Source organism: Taudactylus pleione, unplaced genomic scaffold (genome assembly GCF_031769625.1).
Source record: "Taudactylus pleione unplaced genomic scaffold, aTauple2 ptg000026l, whole genome shotgun sequence".
Lineage (NCBI taxonomy): Eukaryota > Metazoa > Chordata > Amphibia > Anura > Myobatrachidae > Taudactylus > Taudactylus pleione.
In genome coordinates this window covers 34,317,822-34,334,461 of record NW_028284428.1, presented here as the reverse complement: position 1 = coordinate 34,334,461, position 16,640 = coordinate 34,317,822, and the positions used below count along the sequence as shown (strand labels likewise).

General features: G+C 43.7%; 1 protein-coding gene across 4 annotated transcripts in view; it reads right to left on the bottom strand.

Annotated features, from left to right (window-relative positions):
* The window catches only part of WWC3 (WWC family member 3), a 231,472-nt gene that overhangs the window by 117,032 nt on the left and 97,800 nt on the right, over nucleotides 1-16,640 (bottom strand). For all 4 annotated transcript variants that reach the window (XM_088451663.1, XM_088451664.1, XM_088451665.1 and 1 more), the window contains exons 2-3: nucleotides 11,348-11,457; nucleotides 4,112-4,315 (exon numbers count right to left, since the gene is read on the bottom strand). In XM_088451663.1, coding sequence (XP_088307789.1) covers nucleotides 4,112-4,315; nucleotides 11,348-11,457 — 314 coding nt within the window. The remainder of the gene's footprint in view (nucleotides 1-4,111; nucleotides 4,316-11,347; nucleotides 11,458-16,640) is intronic.

The following is a 16,640-nucleotide window of genomic DNA, read 5'->3' as shown; positions in this document are numbered from 1 at the left end:
ACATCAGCCTTCATAGATGACTTTGGCAGCCTTGCATCGTCATCATGATTGCTGCCGGCAGCTATAAGACTGGTAAGTGGATCCTGCTCTTCTGTCTTTTGACTGTCCTCCATACTCACTGTGGTCATACGGCAGTGTCACCAAGCAATTTAAGCGCGGATAATGCACACTACCAACCACACACACAAAAAAAAAAATTTATTTTCTCACTGGTGGTGTGGCTAAAACGCAATTACGCACACAAAAAATTGTTTTTAGTTTGTCACTGGTGGTGTGGCTAATACGCAATTACGCACACAAAAAATTGTTTTTAGTTTGTCACTGGTGGTGTGGCTAACATGCACACACCAAAAAATTGTTTTCACACTGGTGGTATACACACAAAAAATTGTTTTTATTTTAACACTGGTAGTGTGTGGCAGGCTAAATAGCACACAAAAAAATAGTTTTTATTTTAACACTGGTGGTGTGGCAGGCTAACACGCACACACAAAAAAAATTATTCATTTTTTTCACACTGGGGGCACCCCTGAATGAGGCAGCAGCCCCTTGATAAATGAGACACAGGCAGCACAGCACCCCTGCGTACCTACGTTGCTGATAAGTGTGGCTAACAGGGGCGCACACATACAGAAATGAAATACTTTATTTTTTTCACACTAAGGGTTAATAGCACCACTGATGGACAGAGCATGTCCTGCACAACACAGCAGCACAGCCAGTCCCTATGGAGTGGACAGGACAACAGCCAGCCCCAGTATATATGGATATTATGGACAACAGCCAGCCCCTATGGAGTGGACAGGGCAACAGCAAGCCAGCCCCAGTATATGGACAACAGCCAGCCCCGCCCCCTATGGACATAAGCAGCCAGCCCCTGACACAACAGTAGCCTAGCTAGCCCCTGTGCACATATGGACATAAGCAGCCAGCCCGTTCCATAACAGTAGCCAGCCCTTATGCACAGCAGAACAGTACAGCACAGAACAGAAAAGCACAGCTCCCAGCTCCCTCAGCACAGTTCCCACCTCCCTCCCTCTTCAATCTCCACAGCCAGAATGAAAAATGGCGGCGATCACGGGATCTTTATAGAATCCAAAACCCGCGAGAATCCGACAGCGGAATGATGACGTTTTGCCTCGTTTTCAGATCAGAGTCAGGTGGGAAAACCCGAGCCTGAACCCCCCAAAAAGATGCAAGAACATTGGAGATCAATGCAGTAGTGACCGAATAGCCCAACTAAAACTGTTTGGGGTACTTTAGTTGGTACAATAGCCTCTAATTAGCGTCTTTGCACAAGTGGTGAAGAATGGCATAAAGCTGTATTTTTCGGAGAAAATAAGTAGTCCTGGCACATTTGGGGTACCTGAAAATGGGTGCAAGCATCTTTTAATGTTTGTAAAGTGAAGTTTTAATAAAAGTGAAATTCCTCCCCCATATAAGCACCTGCAATCCCAAAAATACTTGGCCCCTTCTTAGAGCACCCCCAGAACCTTATTTCACTAGTTTTTTAATTGTCCCCCCACTTTGTACTTTTTGGCCCCCAAAATGAAAGTGCTTTTTTAGGGTGTTCTTAAGTTTTTTTCACCAATATTTCAGGCTGTCCCAAGGGTTCTGAGTGGTTTTCCCACCTTTGCACCCCAAAATAAAGATGTTGCACTTCTTTTCTCCTGCTATTCAGAGGCAAGTCTTTTTCACCTATTACATTGCATTAACTTTCCGCGTACGCGAAAAGCGGGTCGAATTGAATACGGAGATAAGTTTCCGACAGACAAAAAGACGCAATCAGCGATACTTTTTCGTGGATCTCGGCTTTTCGTGTCTAATTGAATACGGCCCTAAGGGGTAAATTTACTAACCTCGAATGACACAGAATGCGGCAAAATCGGCCGTATACTGCATATTCAGAATTTACTAAAGGCTAAATTCAACTTTACTCCATTCGATGTCTAAATCTCGGCCGAGAAGACCCGCAAATCGGGTGGTAACATGTTTTCAGATACATAGACCATCGACAACTCGGCAGCCTTATACCATAGACATCAATAGGACCACACAATTTAATAAGGATTCGAATTTATCACCGTGGCCGAAATTTTGTGCAAATTGGCCGCAAAAGACGCCAGAACGAACCCAAATAGAAATCTCAAATAGAACACCTTTTTCCATTTGAGTTTCAAATCTCAACCGACATAGATGCATCCACGGATCAGGGAGATCCATGATACATGCATTTGTGTGTAAAAAAATAAACTGAGAAGCATGGACGGATCAGTGAGATCCGTCTGTGCTTCTGTGTTTTAAAAAATGAAAACCAGTGTAAAAATTTATAAAAAATACGACATGGCCTTGGAGACCCAGTACTGGTTGTGCTAAATAAAGGGGACAAACAACGTAGGGGTCCCCTGTATTAAGCACAACTAGCACCAGGCTATTCAGAACCAGCCCTGGTTGCAAAAATACAGGGGACAAACGACGTAGGGGTCCCCTGTATTTAGCGAAACCAGCACTGGGCTCTGAGCCGGTCCTGGTTCTGGAAATACAGGGGACAAAAAGAGTAGGAGTCCCTGTAATTTCCATAACCAGCACCAAATTTTTTATAGCGGGAGGGTAATGCCACAGCCAGGGGAACCCTTTCACCGGGTCCGTCAGCCAAAGCATTAGCTCTGACCGCTAGTCAGCGCAGGCTGGGGATCCCTGGGGAGCTGGGACCCCCTCAATAAAGGGGTCCTCCTCTCCAGGCTACCCCAGGCCTAGGCTGATAACCCTGGAGTGGTGGGTGCTGAGTTAATTATGTAGTGTGGTGCAATTTATAGTAGTAAATATATTGTCTTTTACTGTGGAACTACAGGTCCCAGCAAGCCTCCCCCGCATGCTGGTACTTGGAGAACCACAAGTACCAGCATGCGGGGCATTACGGGTCCGCTGGTACCTGTAGTTCCACAGCAAAAGAAATATAAAAAAAACACAGAACACACACCGTGACAGTACAGGTTTAATAAACTTGGCCCCCAACAAAAATTAACCCTAGTGTGTATGTGTGTGAGCATGTGGTGGGGAATATAGATTGTAAGCTCCACTGAGGCAGGGACTTATGTGAATGGCCAAATATTCTCTGTAAAGCGCTGCAGAATATGTATGTGCTATATAAATAACTAGTAATAATAATACCAACATTCAAATCTATGCATAATATAAAAAAAAGTCCCTAGTAGGCGTCTGTCTGTTTGTTCGGGCTAATCTCGAGAACTACTGGACGGATTTTGATGCAGTTTTCACTATTCTATAGAGCATTTGTCAAGGAAGGTTTGGGTGTATGAAACCTTAATGTATAACAAAAGGGAGCCGAGCAATGACAATTTTAGTGAAGCAAATCAATGAATGAACACTGTCTTAGCTTACTCTGCCTAAACCATTAAAGATATATCACAACGATGGACTTTAGTTTATACTATGTAGAGATTGATACATATTATACGTGTTTTCCAAAAAAATTGGTGTAAGCCATGTTTACTGATACAAAATTTCAGTTTTTCCTTTTTTTACTGTAAAAAACGATTCTGTCATTTCAAACGAGTCCAATTCCCAGTAAGAGTCAGCTTTGGCATGACAATATATAAAGCACAGGGACAGACACTTAACATGGCTGGAGTTGACATAAGTAGAGACTGTTTTTCTCATGGACAACTTTACATGGCCCTTTTGCGTGTCACATCAAAACTAAATCTTTTGTGTTGATGTCAGAAGGAAAAACAACTAACGTCACCTACAAAGCAATCTTATAAGACCTCGGTTAAAAAAGACTATCGCCGTAAATTCAAATTTGCTCCCATGTGAAGCTGCGGTGGGACGCTAGTTAAGAATAAAATCCAACAAAACTGTTGCACTACTTTGATTACAATAAAACAGTGACATACTGTGATGACCTTAACAAGCCATCGCTGTGCCCCTAATTGCTTTCCAGGCTCATCAAACTGGCTAATTCCATAAAATGCATTCAAATGTTGGATTGTATCTGCAGGTAAAATAATCTCTGGATAATTGAAAAGAAGAAAGCTAATAAAAAGTTTTTGGGGAACATATAAAAAAAAGCCCTTATCTATTTACTTACTGCTGGCATGGGAACGGCTGTCATCCTCACAGAGTTCATGCAGTTGCTGGTATTCCTCTTGTGCCAATTCAAAACGCTGCTGCTTGATTTGATAAATCTCTTTTTTGGCATTAAGAGCCTCCTGGGCTACAACCAAATATTCTTTCAACATCCTCTCTTGTTCTCGTCTCCATTGCTCTCGAGGGTCCTCTATTTGTGTGAGTTCTACAAAGGATCAGGAAACCATGACAGAAATTAAACTGAGACAAACGATTGCAAGAAATGCATGTTTCTAATCTTCTAGGATAATAGGATGTTTATTTTGTTTATATAGCAAAATTTGCCTGATATTTCAATGTGTATGATCCTCCAAATGACTATTCTCATTGATCCAACTATTAATTGTTGATTCCTCATACAATATGATCTGGGTGGCCTGGGATACCTAATACGCAACTTGGTGGCAGTTACACCTAATACGCAACAATAAATAAATAAATAGACTCAGTTCTCAGAAACAATATTTTTTGTAGAAGGGTTGTTCTTAATTCTAATCTCAGCATCCTGTTCATTTTAATGAGAATATCCACCTTGGAAGATTTTACCTTTTATATTATTCGATTTATTGGATATTTTGGTAAGTTTATAGAATATTTGAAAAAAATGCAAACACTAGTATATGTAGGCTAAAATTATATTATATGTAGGATAAAACTGTGTAGGCTAAAACAGATGTCTATAAAATGACAATGGGATAATGGAATTACTGTAGGAAAAATGGTGTCTCATAACAAACTCAAATAATAAATAAATAACAAACCTCAATACCAAATGGTAAAAATGCAATAATAATGCCAAAGGGACAGTATCATTCAAACGGGTTGGGTATAGATTTCCAGCAGTCGGGATGCTGCTGGTCAGAATACCGACAGCGGCTTCACTACAGTCAGAATCCCGACACCCACAGGTAAGTATGCTAGCACTAACCCTAACCTTCCCTCCCCGGTGCCTAAACCTAACCTCCCCTTTCCCGCAACCTAAACCTAACATTCCCTCCCCGGTGCCTAAACCTAACCTCCCCCCTAGTGCCTAAACCTAATCTCCCCCTCCCCGCACCCTAATCCTAACCCTCCTCCATAGTGCCTAACCCTAACCCTCCCCCTAGTGCCTAACCCTAATCCTAACTCTCCCCTAACTGCCAATACTTACCTTCGGGATACCAGTGGTCGGGATACTGGTGCCGGGATCCCGACGCTATCGGGGTTACGGCGCCGGTATTTAGACTGTCAGCATCCCGCACGCCGGGATGCTGACTACATCCCCATTCATTATTACAAATATAGAGAGGTAGTCCTTATAGTGGAGTGCACTTGTATTCACATAGGCACAAAAATATTTTAAAACATAACCTTTATTTGGTATATGTTAATAAACAATTAAATTAAAATCAGCTAAATAAAATTATAGATCAGTTGCGAAAGTTTAAAATAAAGCCTGTGACTAGTCTCTGTGTCCTCCTTTATTATTCTAATGCTGTACTCATAAGAGTATCTATTAATTGGTTTATTACTTATATTCAGCTATGACAGTTGTCTGCAGGTAACAGCTTTTAAAGGCAATATAGGGATTATATGATCATCCAATTATCCCCACAGATTCATCAATTGTTGATGTGTAGTTCAGCAGCAATCCGACTGATACACAATAGCCCTTATTCAATTCTACAGGGAAATTCTGAAACAAATGTATCTTGAGTAAGAATCAACATCTATTACATGTGTTTCTTTTATTCATAGTGTCCATTATCACATTATTTTATTCACACAAGCACAGTGAACTGTATATCTGTGCACTTGATGATCGTAATTCACAGTTTTGATATAGATCTTCAATCTGCGTTCACTGAATTTAAGAATCAAATGGATTTATTCTAATATTCACCTAGCATGTAATCCACACTTAGAGTCGTATTCAATTTGAGCCGAGCTGCGATACTTTTTCATGGCCCAGACTTTCCGCCTACTTCACCTGTTTGGCAGGCTGAAAAGTATCGCGCACGTGCACACTTTACCCCGTATTCAATTTGAAAGTACGCGAAAACGGCACCCGGCGAAACTGAAACAGGCGGAAAGTGCTGTCAGATTTGGGGAAATCAGCCTGACACCCCCCATAAGATGCTCTGACATGGAGGTTCACTATGGTACCCCCCGATTTGGCTTGTTGAAGGTATTTGTTTTTTTTAAACGGGCTCAATAGCTGCTAAATAGGGTTTTTATCTATACCTGATGCAGAATAATATTCATGAGTATTTTTTCCAGAAAATAACTATTCCCAGCAAATTTGGGATACTTGAAAATGGGGGTCAGCATATTTAAAAGTTGCTAAAGTGAAGTTGAAAAAATTGAGAAAAATCCACCTTCCGCAAGCACCGGCAATAAAAAAAACACTTGGGGCAGCATACTTGGGGACCCCCCCCCCCAGAGTCAAGTTCGCTAGTTTTTATCTTTGTCCCCCAACTTTTTATTTTTTCGCCCCCTTTTTCAAAGTCATTTTTTGGGGTGTCCTTAAGTGTTTTTTTAAATTTTTGACACAGTTTACCTTTGGGGGACTGTCTGAAGGCTGCACGGGGTTTCCCGCAATGTTGCACCCCAAAACTCCAATTCTGCACTTTTTTCCGCCTGCTATTCATAGGCGAAACTTTTTCGCCTGGTACATTGCATTGACTTTCTGCCTAGGCTGAAAGTCCTTCAAATTAAATACAGGATAAAAGCAAAACAGGCCAAAATTATGTCATCCACGAAAAAGTATCGCGGATCCGGACTTTTCACCTCAAATTGAATACGGGCCTTAGAGGTAAATTTACTAAAAGTCGATTTGATTGTCGATTTGAAGTTCGATTTAGCTCACCTCGAACTTACTCAAATCGAATTTTTAAAACCCAGTGTTTTTGCCAGATTTACTATTGTTCGATTTGGAGTTCAATTTGCAAATCAAATTCGATTTGGCTTGGTTTTGATACATGTGTGCGTATGTGTGTGTACATGTGTGAGTGCATGTATGTTTATTAAAATTATACTGAGTACAGTGTGTGTGGTTTTTTTTCCAACATTTCTTTACAGGTGAACTACAGGTCTAGGTGGGCCCTTGATGCCCCGCATGCTGGTACTTGTGGTTCTCCAAGTACCAGCATGCGGGGTAAGCTTGCTGGGACATGCAGTTCTACTGTAAAGACAATGTTTTACATATTCTTTTTTTACACTACATTTACACACTCAACCTGCCACCCACCACCCAGGGGTGGCGGGGATAGCCCCGGGCTATCAGCCTACGCTAGGGGTGCCCTGGAGAGGGGGACCCCTTTATTGAGTGGGTCCCCAACTCCCCAGGGATCCCTAGCCTGGGCTGACTAGAGGTCAGGACTGATGCTGCGGCTGGTGGACCCGCTTATAGGGCTCCCCTTGCTGTGGCATCAGACCCCCGCTAGAAAGGGTCCAGTGCTTTTTCTGGAACTTACAGTGGAACCCTACGTGTTTTTCTTCCCTGTAAGTCCAGAACCAGGACTGGTTCCCAGAGCCCAGTGCTGGTTGTATTAAGTACAGTGGAACCCTACGCAATTTTTTCCCTGTACTTAAACAACCAGGACTGGCTATCAAAAGTCCGAGGCTGGTTGTGTTTTGAGGGGGTACCTCACATAATTTTTATTTTAGAATTAACTATTTGTTTGCTTGTAACAGTCAGATACATGCAGGCATCTCACTGAGGTCTGCATGTATCTGTGTTAATTCGACCTGCTCATGCTCAAATCGAAAGCATGAAGCAGGTCTATTCATTTGGGGATTTGAATGTCGATTTGAAGGTCGATTTGGGGGGGAATTGAAATCGACTAAGAGTAAATAAGGTTGCTCTGTGTTGTTCAATGAAAAAGTACCAATGTTTTGCCCCTGTTCGATAAAGAGTCGGCTTGGTGAGAAATTCGGTTTAGTGTTCGAATTTACCATTCGACTTAGCCTTTAGTAAATACTCAAAAGCAAAATCACATGCAAATCGCATGGAAATCGCATGCCAAATCACTCAAAATGCCAAATCGACCTTTAGTAAATTTACCCCAAAATATTTTCCACTTTGGTGCAACCTTCTATTCTTGTTTACATCCCCATTCAAACAAATATGTCTAAACCTAGATCAATTTTATTATGAAAATGAAATGAGTGATATATAATGAAAATTCAAAACCAAAATTTTTTAATAAATACAATATTTTGAATAAATACACTAAGGGCGTGATTCAGACCCGCTCGCTAGGTGCGGCCGCTCGCTTCCAGCGTATGCAAATTCAGCTAAGTGACGTCAAGGCAGGTGATCGCACGGCAAGGCATAAGCACGCCCACTATGTCTTGGCAAGCGATCACTTTGTGCTTACAGACGCCCACCAGCCTGTCTTTAGCCACCCACTAGCGAACGTCATTCCAGGATGTATATACAACCATCGGTACAACAGGTTCCATCGATCCTACTGCAGCGCTTGAGGTTGACTGTACCCTACCTCAAGCACTGCAAGCACTTCAGTGTTTAATTCAACCAGGTGACGTGTACTATGACGCTGCCTGTTAATTATGCACGTCTCTGAGACGGCGTTGAAACACTCAGGCACGCCTGCGTTCGCAAATCCACTCCCCCGTTACTACTGCCCTTCCCCTGTTATCACCCACAAATGGCCTCTCCTGTCACTCATTCCACTGGGCTGTCTTTGCTGGGTGAGCGAGCGCTTCCCGATCGCTCGGACTAGTTCACGCACGTGTACTGCGATGCATACGCATGCGCGATTGCATAACATCGGTCGCGTACGAGCGAGTGGCCGCTTGCGAGAGGATCTGAATCAGGCCCTAAATACGATGTACACTGAAGTGCCAAAAGTGATGGGATAGTAAAGGTAATGGTAGGTGGCGTCATCATACTATGACGTCTTGGAAATGCCCAATGCTACATCAGTTGTAATTTGACTGCCATGCCAGACGCTCTCTCACCTGCGCTGTGCAGGTTAGGATATCCACATTTGCCTGGGAGATCTGTTCAACTACAGGCTGCAGCATGCGTCTGTGTTGCTAGTTGCTAGATTCCCCTTCTGGACTGATTGTGCACCTGTGATCCTCTCTGCCTGTGAGAGCTGCAGATTCAGAGATGGGCACAGCCATGTTGTTCCAATCAGGTGACTAGCTCACAGCCAATGGAATCCCAATCTGCCATCACCTGACTCCACAATCCAATCCCTGAACAGCCAGGGGTATAAAGGAATCTTCATGAGCACTCACTAATTGCCAGTGCTTTGTTGTTCTTGGCAATCTTCATAGCAAGAGTTCTGCTCAGCGACTTCAGTGCAGTAACCATCTCCAGAACTCCCTGGCTCATCCAAGCGTTCCTGCAATTTCTGGTACTGTTCATCACAGCTTTCTTGCAATAGCTGGTACTGCTCATCTCAGCTTTCCTGCAAAAGCTGGTACTGCTCATCCCAGCGTTCCTGCAAAAGCTGGCACTGCTCATCCCAGCGTTCCTGCAATAGCTGGTTCGGCTCCGCATCCCAGCAATCCTGTAATAGCTGGTACTGCTCCACATCCCAGCAATCCTGTAATAGCTAGTACTGCTCTGCAGCCCAGCAATCCTGTAATAGCTGGTTCTGCTCCGCATCCCAGCTCTACAACTTTATCCTAGTGTCATCCTGAATGATGAAGAGTTATATCAAGCCTCCTAGTTTTCAACCCAGCCTCTCTAGTTCCACTCCCTTGGCAACTCCTAGTCCGAGTTCACTCACAAATCCCAGCCTCACACTGACATCTTGCATGTCAGTTTGAACACAGGCTAGGCTGCTCATTGCAAGGCGACGTGAATTATCTAAATTTGAACGGGGCATAAAAGTAGATGCCCGACGGATGGGACATTCCATTTCCAAAGTTGTGCGGTTATTCAACATTCCTCAATTTACACTGTCACGTGTGTACTGGGAATTCCTCATGGAAGGCATTACTACCCATTACGGACAGCACCGTGGCTGACCTTGTGTGTTTAATGATCGTGACAAACGGCGTCTGGCCAGAATCGTCCATGGTAACAGACATGCTACACTGGCTCAAATCCCATCAACATTCAATGCAGGAGGTACCAAACGCATATCCAGCAGGTCAGTGCAGCGTTCTTTAGCTTCTATGGGATATGGGAGCAGAAGACCCACCAGAGTGTCCCTGTTAACACTACGATACCGGACACAGCGCCTCACCTGGGCTCGAGTGTGGTGCAAACCCCATGAGGCCATGGACCCCAATGGTCAACAAGGCACAGTGCAGGCTGATGGTACTTTCATAATGGTGTGGGGTGTGTTCACATGGCATGAGTTGGATCCGCTGGTCTGCCTTAACATGACCGGGAACTGCTACAAGCAATCACTTGATGACCATTTGCACCCCTTTATGGACTTCATGTACCCCAACAACGATGGCATGTTTGCATATTCCAGAAGGATAACGCACCGTGTCATGGGCCCAAGTTATTCAGGCTTGGTTCAAGGAACATCCTGGAGAGTTCCAACGAACTGTGTAGCCACCGCGTTCAGCATTTATAGGATGTGGTGGAGAGGTCCATTCGCACTCAAGATCCTGCACCTACAAATATCAGGGAGCTGTAGGAAGCTATCCAGATGGCATGGGTCAACATCTTTCCAGGTCTTCCGTCCACTTGTGGAACTATGCCATTTTAGTTGCTGCGCTTCACTGGGCTAGAGGGGGTCCTACACAGTACTAGGCATCTATGCCATGACTTTTGGCACTTCAGTGTATTATTTAGTCACATGAATTGATGCTATTACTATGTGTGTAAGAATAAGTTCCCTTTGAGTAGTTGGAAAGTCCCAGGTCCATGACTGCCTAAATTTCTCCCGGATAGTCCCCTTCAGTTACAAATTAGCCCTTCATCTAACGACTTGGGAGGCGTCTGATCAACATCCATGGAGCAATATTGACTAAAAATGGACACTGGTATCTGGGTCCTTGAATGGATACGTCCTACCATTATTAATGTTCCAGTGTCCAGACCAGCTAGTTATGATCTATCATTTAGTAAAATGTAAATAGTTTTTTTACCATAGATTAAATTAAAGTCAAACAAAATAAGTATAAATTATTATGTTAAATAAAAGCAATGCACTCTGCAAATGAGTTATAGAGAAGACTAGTTTATGGTTGGACAAACTTAAACTTTGTGAAAACTTACGATTTATGTGGTCCATATAGTATACACCAATTTGTTGATCGTAAACAATTTCCCATCCTAAAGGCAGCTCATTCCCCACACAGTCAGCAAATGTTAATGGTTTCGTTATTCTAGAAAGACAAAAAGACAAAAAATAAACAGACAAGTCAGATACTGTATGATATGAAAGGTCCCAGATAAGACTAACAAAAATGAAAGTTTCAGCCTGGATATTTCCTGCATGTATAAAATATATATTTACTTACATAGTAATAGATAGATAGATAGATAGATAGATAGATAGATAGATAGATAGATAGATAGATAGATAGTTTAAATATACTGTAAACACATATATGAACTATATAGCAATGAGATTTAGTTATTAGATAGATATCAGGAGCGGAAGGAATCGGTATTTAATGCTGACGGCTGAATAGCCGGCGAATCAAATACCGACAGTGGAACACCGATGGACCTAATTTCCGACAGGGACTGGTAAGTACCCTAACCCTCCCCTCTCCCCCCCCAACCCTCCCTTAGTGGTGCCTAATCCTAACCTCCCCCCAGTGCCTAATCCTAACCTGCCCCTGTTGGTGCCTAAACCTAACCCCCCTCCGCGCACCCTAACCCTCCCGGGGGGGGGGGGTGCCTAGCCCTAACTTCCCCCCTCAAGTGGTGCCTTACCCTAACCCCCCCCCCTTAGCTGCCCTAACCCTCCCGCGGGGGTGCCTAACCCTAAGTCCTATATTTATTCTATAAATCTGCAGATAACTCCTGAAAAATTGTGTTTTTAGGCGATATCCTGCAAATTTACTTTAGTAAATAGGCCTGATAGAAACATAGTCAAATATTTGGGGGAAAGGGGGGGGGTTGGGGCACAAATGATAACTTGCCTTCGGGCGTCTGAGATGAACTTATGCCACTGATAGATACAGAGCTGGCCCTAGGCATAGGCATTCTAAGCAAATGCCTAGGGCACCTGGAATGCCTTGGGGGCATCCCACGGCTCTGTAGCTCCCCGCCACTGCCGTGATCAGAGCGCAGCTCCGATCAGTCAGCAGTGCACAGTGGTCAGGTGACAGCGGGGGTGGATTTGTGCCACCAGAAGATAGAGAGTATACAGTATATGTTGAGATCGGCACGCGGCTGTGAATGGGGGCCGGGGCTGCATGGGCTTATTATGGTGCTTTACAGTGGCTGGTGGCTCACCTGGGACTGCCCACCATATCACATGTGATGCTGATCAGCGGCAGCCCTGAGCTCCGGCTGAGCTGCCCTTCCCCTGCTGCACCACGCCCTCCTGGTTCTCTCTCCCGACCTGGCTTTGATTTCTACCTGACACCGGAGGCATCACATCCAGACCAGCTACATCAGCAGCAATTGCAGATCACCCCCCTCCTGTATCTCTCTAAGGGTGGGACATACAAACATTGCTTCTGCGATGCGGTACATCCACCGTGACTACGGGTATATACTGCGGCTCATTACCACGGTGTGTACCAAGAATTTCGCAAAAGACAGCTCTCCCGATAAGAGCCGTCCTTTGCAATGCTGCCGGGCAGAGGGACTCCCGTGTTTAACTCCCAGAAGTCCTTCTGCGCATCATTGGAGGGATCCAATCGGATCCCTCCCAGCCAGGAGCGTTCTGATAAGAAGCCCATAGGCTTCTATTGGGTAATGCCACCTGAAAGTGGCGTTACCTAGCAGGGCGAAGCATCGGAATGCAGCTCTGCATTTTAAAACTGCATTTTCTGAGGTTTTACAGCATTTTTACCTTTAGTACATCCCACCCTTACTCCTTGGATCACTGTCATCTGTCCACAACTTAATGTAATTCTTATAACCCCCAATACTTATACCTCTTTCCACTTATCATGTACTGTATCGGGTAGCATGAATGGCCCCAAAAACATTTCAATACTAGGCCCCAAGATTTCTGTCGCCATGCCTGACTGCATCACATAGTTAAGCTACAGTCATATTTAACATATATATATATATATATATATATATATATATATATATATATAGATAGATAGATATTTATAGATAGAGAGAGAGAGATAGATAGAAAAAGAAATAGGTGACGCAGTTAGTGTAGTATGATAAAAGCACAATGGGTTACTTAGGATAATAGGATAAATCACGTACATCACAAAAGTTAAAAACTGGAATATCAGGGGGTGAGCAAGCCTGTTTGTAGAAAGTTGGTTCATGGTTTGAAAACTAAGTGACAGCAATTTCTACTAACAGGCTTGTTTGCCCCTGATATGCCACTTATTTCGTTTTCTGATGTACATGTAATTTATCCTTAGTTACCTATTGTGCTTTTAACATACTATATTATCTGCGGCCCCTATTTATTTTTGTCTTTGATATTATAGATGCTGCCTTTAGAGGAAGGATAAAGAGAAGAGCTGTGGTTGACGTCGTTATTCGCCATTATACTGGACTATGATTATATTTGGTCGCTATAGACACATTTGCGCTATGATTTCTGTTTTGTGACATATACCTATATATAATCAGTATGTATAATTTTCTTATATAGGGACCTATTCATAACCCCTTTAGTACTCACTAAAGGGGTTATGTCATGCTTCAATATTTGACAGCGGTAATCTAAGATTACTGCCACTGTATCGCTCTCACCATCTTTAGATGGTCAGAGCGTTGCGGTCCCCAATGTCGCAAAGGGGAACCAGCAGCAGCCTTTCCCGGCTTCAGCAAAGCCTTCCATGCACTGCCGGGTCCCCGCTGAGTGAAAGTGACATGCGCATGACACAGAAGCCCATCGCTGGACCAGTGATATATATTAGTTAGTATCACTGCGATACAGAACAAAATATGCCACTGGTAATATGTTATGATGATAATAACTGAAAAGAAAATTCTTTACATTCTCTGTGTTCCTTCTTTTCCAAAGAGTATTTTTTTGGGATTTGTTTTTGTAAATACTGGGTCACTGTGGTGGGCCATGGTTGTGTACCCCTATGCTGACTAAATGAGGCTATATGAGTGCAGGACTGCATAAGGAGATATATATATATATATATATATATAATCTCTATCTCTGCAGGGGTCTGGTCCTCATGACTGAAAAATATTAATAAATCGCGTTGAATTAACAATTCCTTGAGCGAGCAGTTTTGTGACCTGTTTATATAATATCCCTGACGTCAGCGTATAAATACTTAAGTTGGGAATACACTAAATTATGTGTGTACCCACCAATGCGACATATGACCCCCCTGTCAATGGGCCATCATATTGGGCGGTCCGTACACACTGGGCACTCTGCCCGATATGCCGGCCCCCGCTGCATGGGATCGTCAGCCACATCGCCTTATTGGACTGCATGTTCAAAAGATCAGTCAATGCGGCTGAAAACCCCACGGGAACGTGCAATGCAAGATAGGGTGCATACACACTGGACGATTTTAACGATTTGTCACTCTGATGTGTCGGAATCGGCAAAATCGTTAACAAAATCGTATAGTGTGTAGATGCATTAAAATTGGAGGTGGGATTATATGCTAGGGGGCACCTTCTCAAATCTTGCCTAGGGCACCAAAATGGCTAGGGCCGGCTCTGGATAGATACATAGAATGGAATGAGATTAATAGATATGAGATACACAATGAGATATACAATATATAAGATATATGTAATATAGAGACATAGGCATGGGATAGACACTTACTGTATGAAACATGACATATGCAGCATATAAAATAGATATACAGGTAGATACCTACAGTATGAGCCATATGAAACACATGCTAAATAAATGCACAAAATGAAACAAATGAGTATCCTGATGTAAATGTACAGTTACATTGAAACGTTGGTTTACAGCACTGCCTCCAATATCTTTTGTTATTACGAGTGCTATCCTTGGGATACCATATATAAAAACATAAATATATTAGTAAATGGACGGGTCTTCTCAGTCCACCCCGCCCCCTGGTCTGTCCAGCCCCGCCTCCGTTTTACTACTCCTCGACTACTTGTCAGAGACACCCCCCCCTGATCAGTCTCACATCGCCCCCCCTCTCCCTGATCCCTCCCATACCTTGAACCCATACATACCCCTGATGGCTGGCCAGGTCCTGCGGTTCTAGGCATGTCCCGTCTCCCTCACAATGGAAGCCGCTGGGGTGTGCTTCCCAGCTCCCACTGCGCATATTTAGGAGACAAAACAGACCTTATAATATACCGTATTCACAGGATCAGGTTAAGGGGTGCATATAGGAAATGTGGTCAAACCTCCAGAAAACTACATTTTTGGAGGTTTGACCACATTTTTCATCATAGATCATCCCAACACTAATGTGGAACTCACAAGCAAAACAGCATTTAGCTTAGCACTTACAGATGTCTAGCCTCAATATGCCATGCAGAGCGAAATGCCCGGCGTGAGTGAGCTGCCAGGTCTTTGCTAGCGTCTACGTCACAATGCAATGCGATTAGGACTCACCAGCAGACTGTGCTGATTAATGTGACACCTGTATATCAGTGTGAGACTGTTGGTGCCCACACACTAGGCGATCTTGTGACGATGCGATATCGTGTCCGGTTTCTCCCCCGGCAGCTCCCTGGCAGTCGTGGGCATGATTTGGTGTAAAAACTATCCAAATCGACACCTGATCTATTGTGCATCCAATACTATTCCAGTGTATCGTGTCTGAGATTTTCAGATCTTGCCCGCAGCAGAAGATGCGACGTACGACCAGTGGGGACCCGCATCAGCATCGTAATCGTGAGTGGAGACTCACGATTAGGATATATTTTACACGATCTGTCATCCCGATGTGTCAGAATCGGGCTGATCGTGTAAAATATTGCCTAGTGTGTAGGCACCTTGAGTCTCTCAATCGGCATGTGAAGTGCTATGATGCAACGGCTGCAGCTTTTTTCCACACAAAGTTCAATTTTCAGTCTCGGTTGCACACAGATATACAAGTGTCACATATCAAATTAATCAGCAAGGACTCCTGATGCATCCTAGTCGCATTGCATTGCGACTTAGATGCATTTTCTGCAAAACAGACGCAAAAAAGACGCCCAGCGCTAGCATAGTCTCACGGGACCAGACGCGCCAAGAGGGGCTGTTTGGAGCGACTGCAGCAAAGACGAGTGAGAACACATCTGTACATCAAACAAAACCAGTGACTCTCAGCACACCTCCTGCCTGTTTGCCCCAGGCAGTAAAGCTGGCCACACACTAGACCAACTTACATCCAACCAGCCAACTTGTTGATTGGTTGGAATGAAAATCTGGTAAGGAATGGGAGTAAATGATGATCAG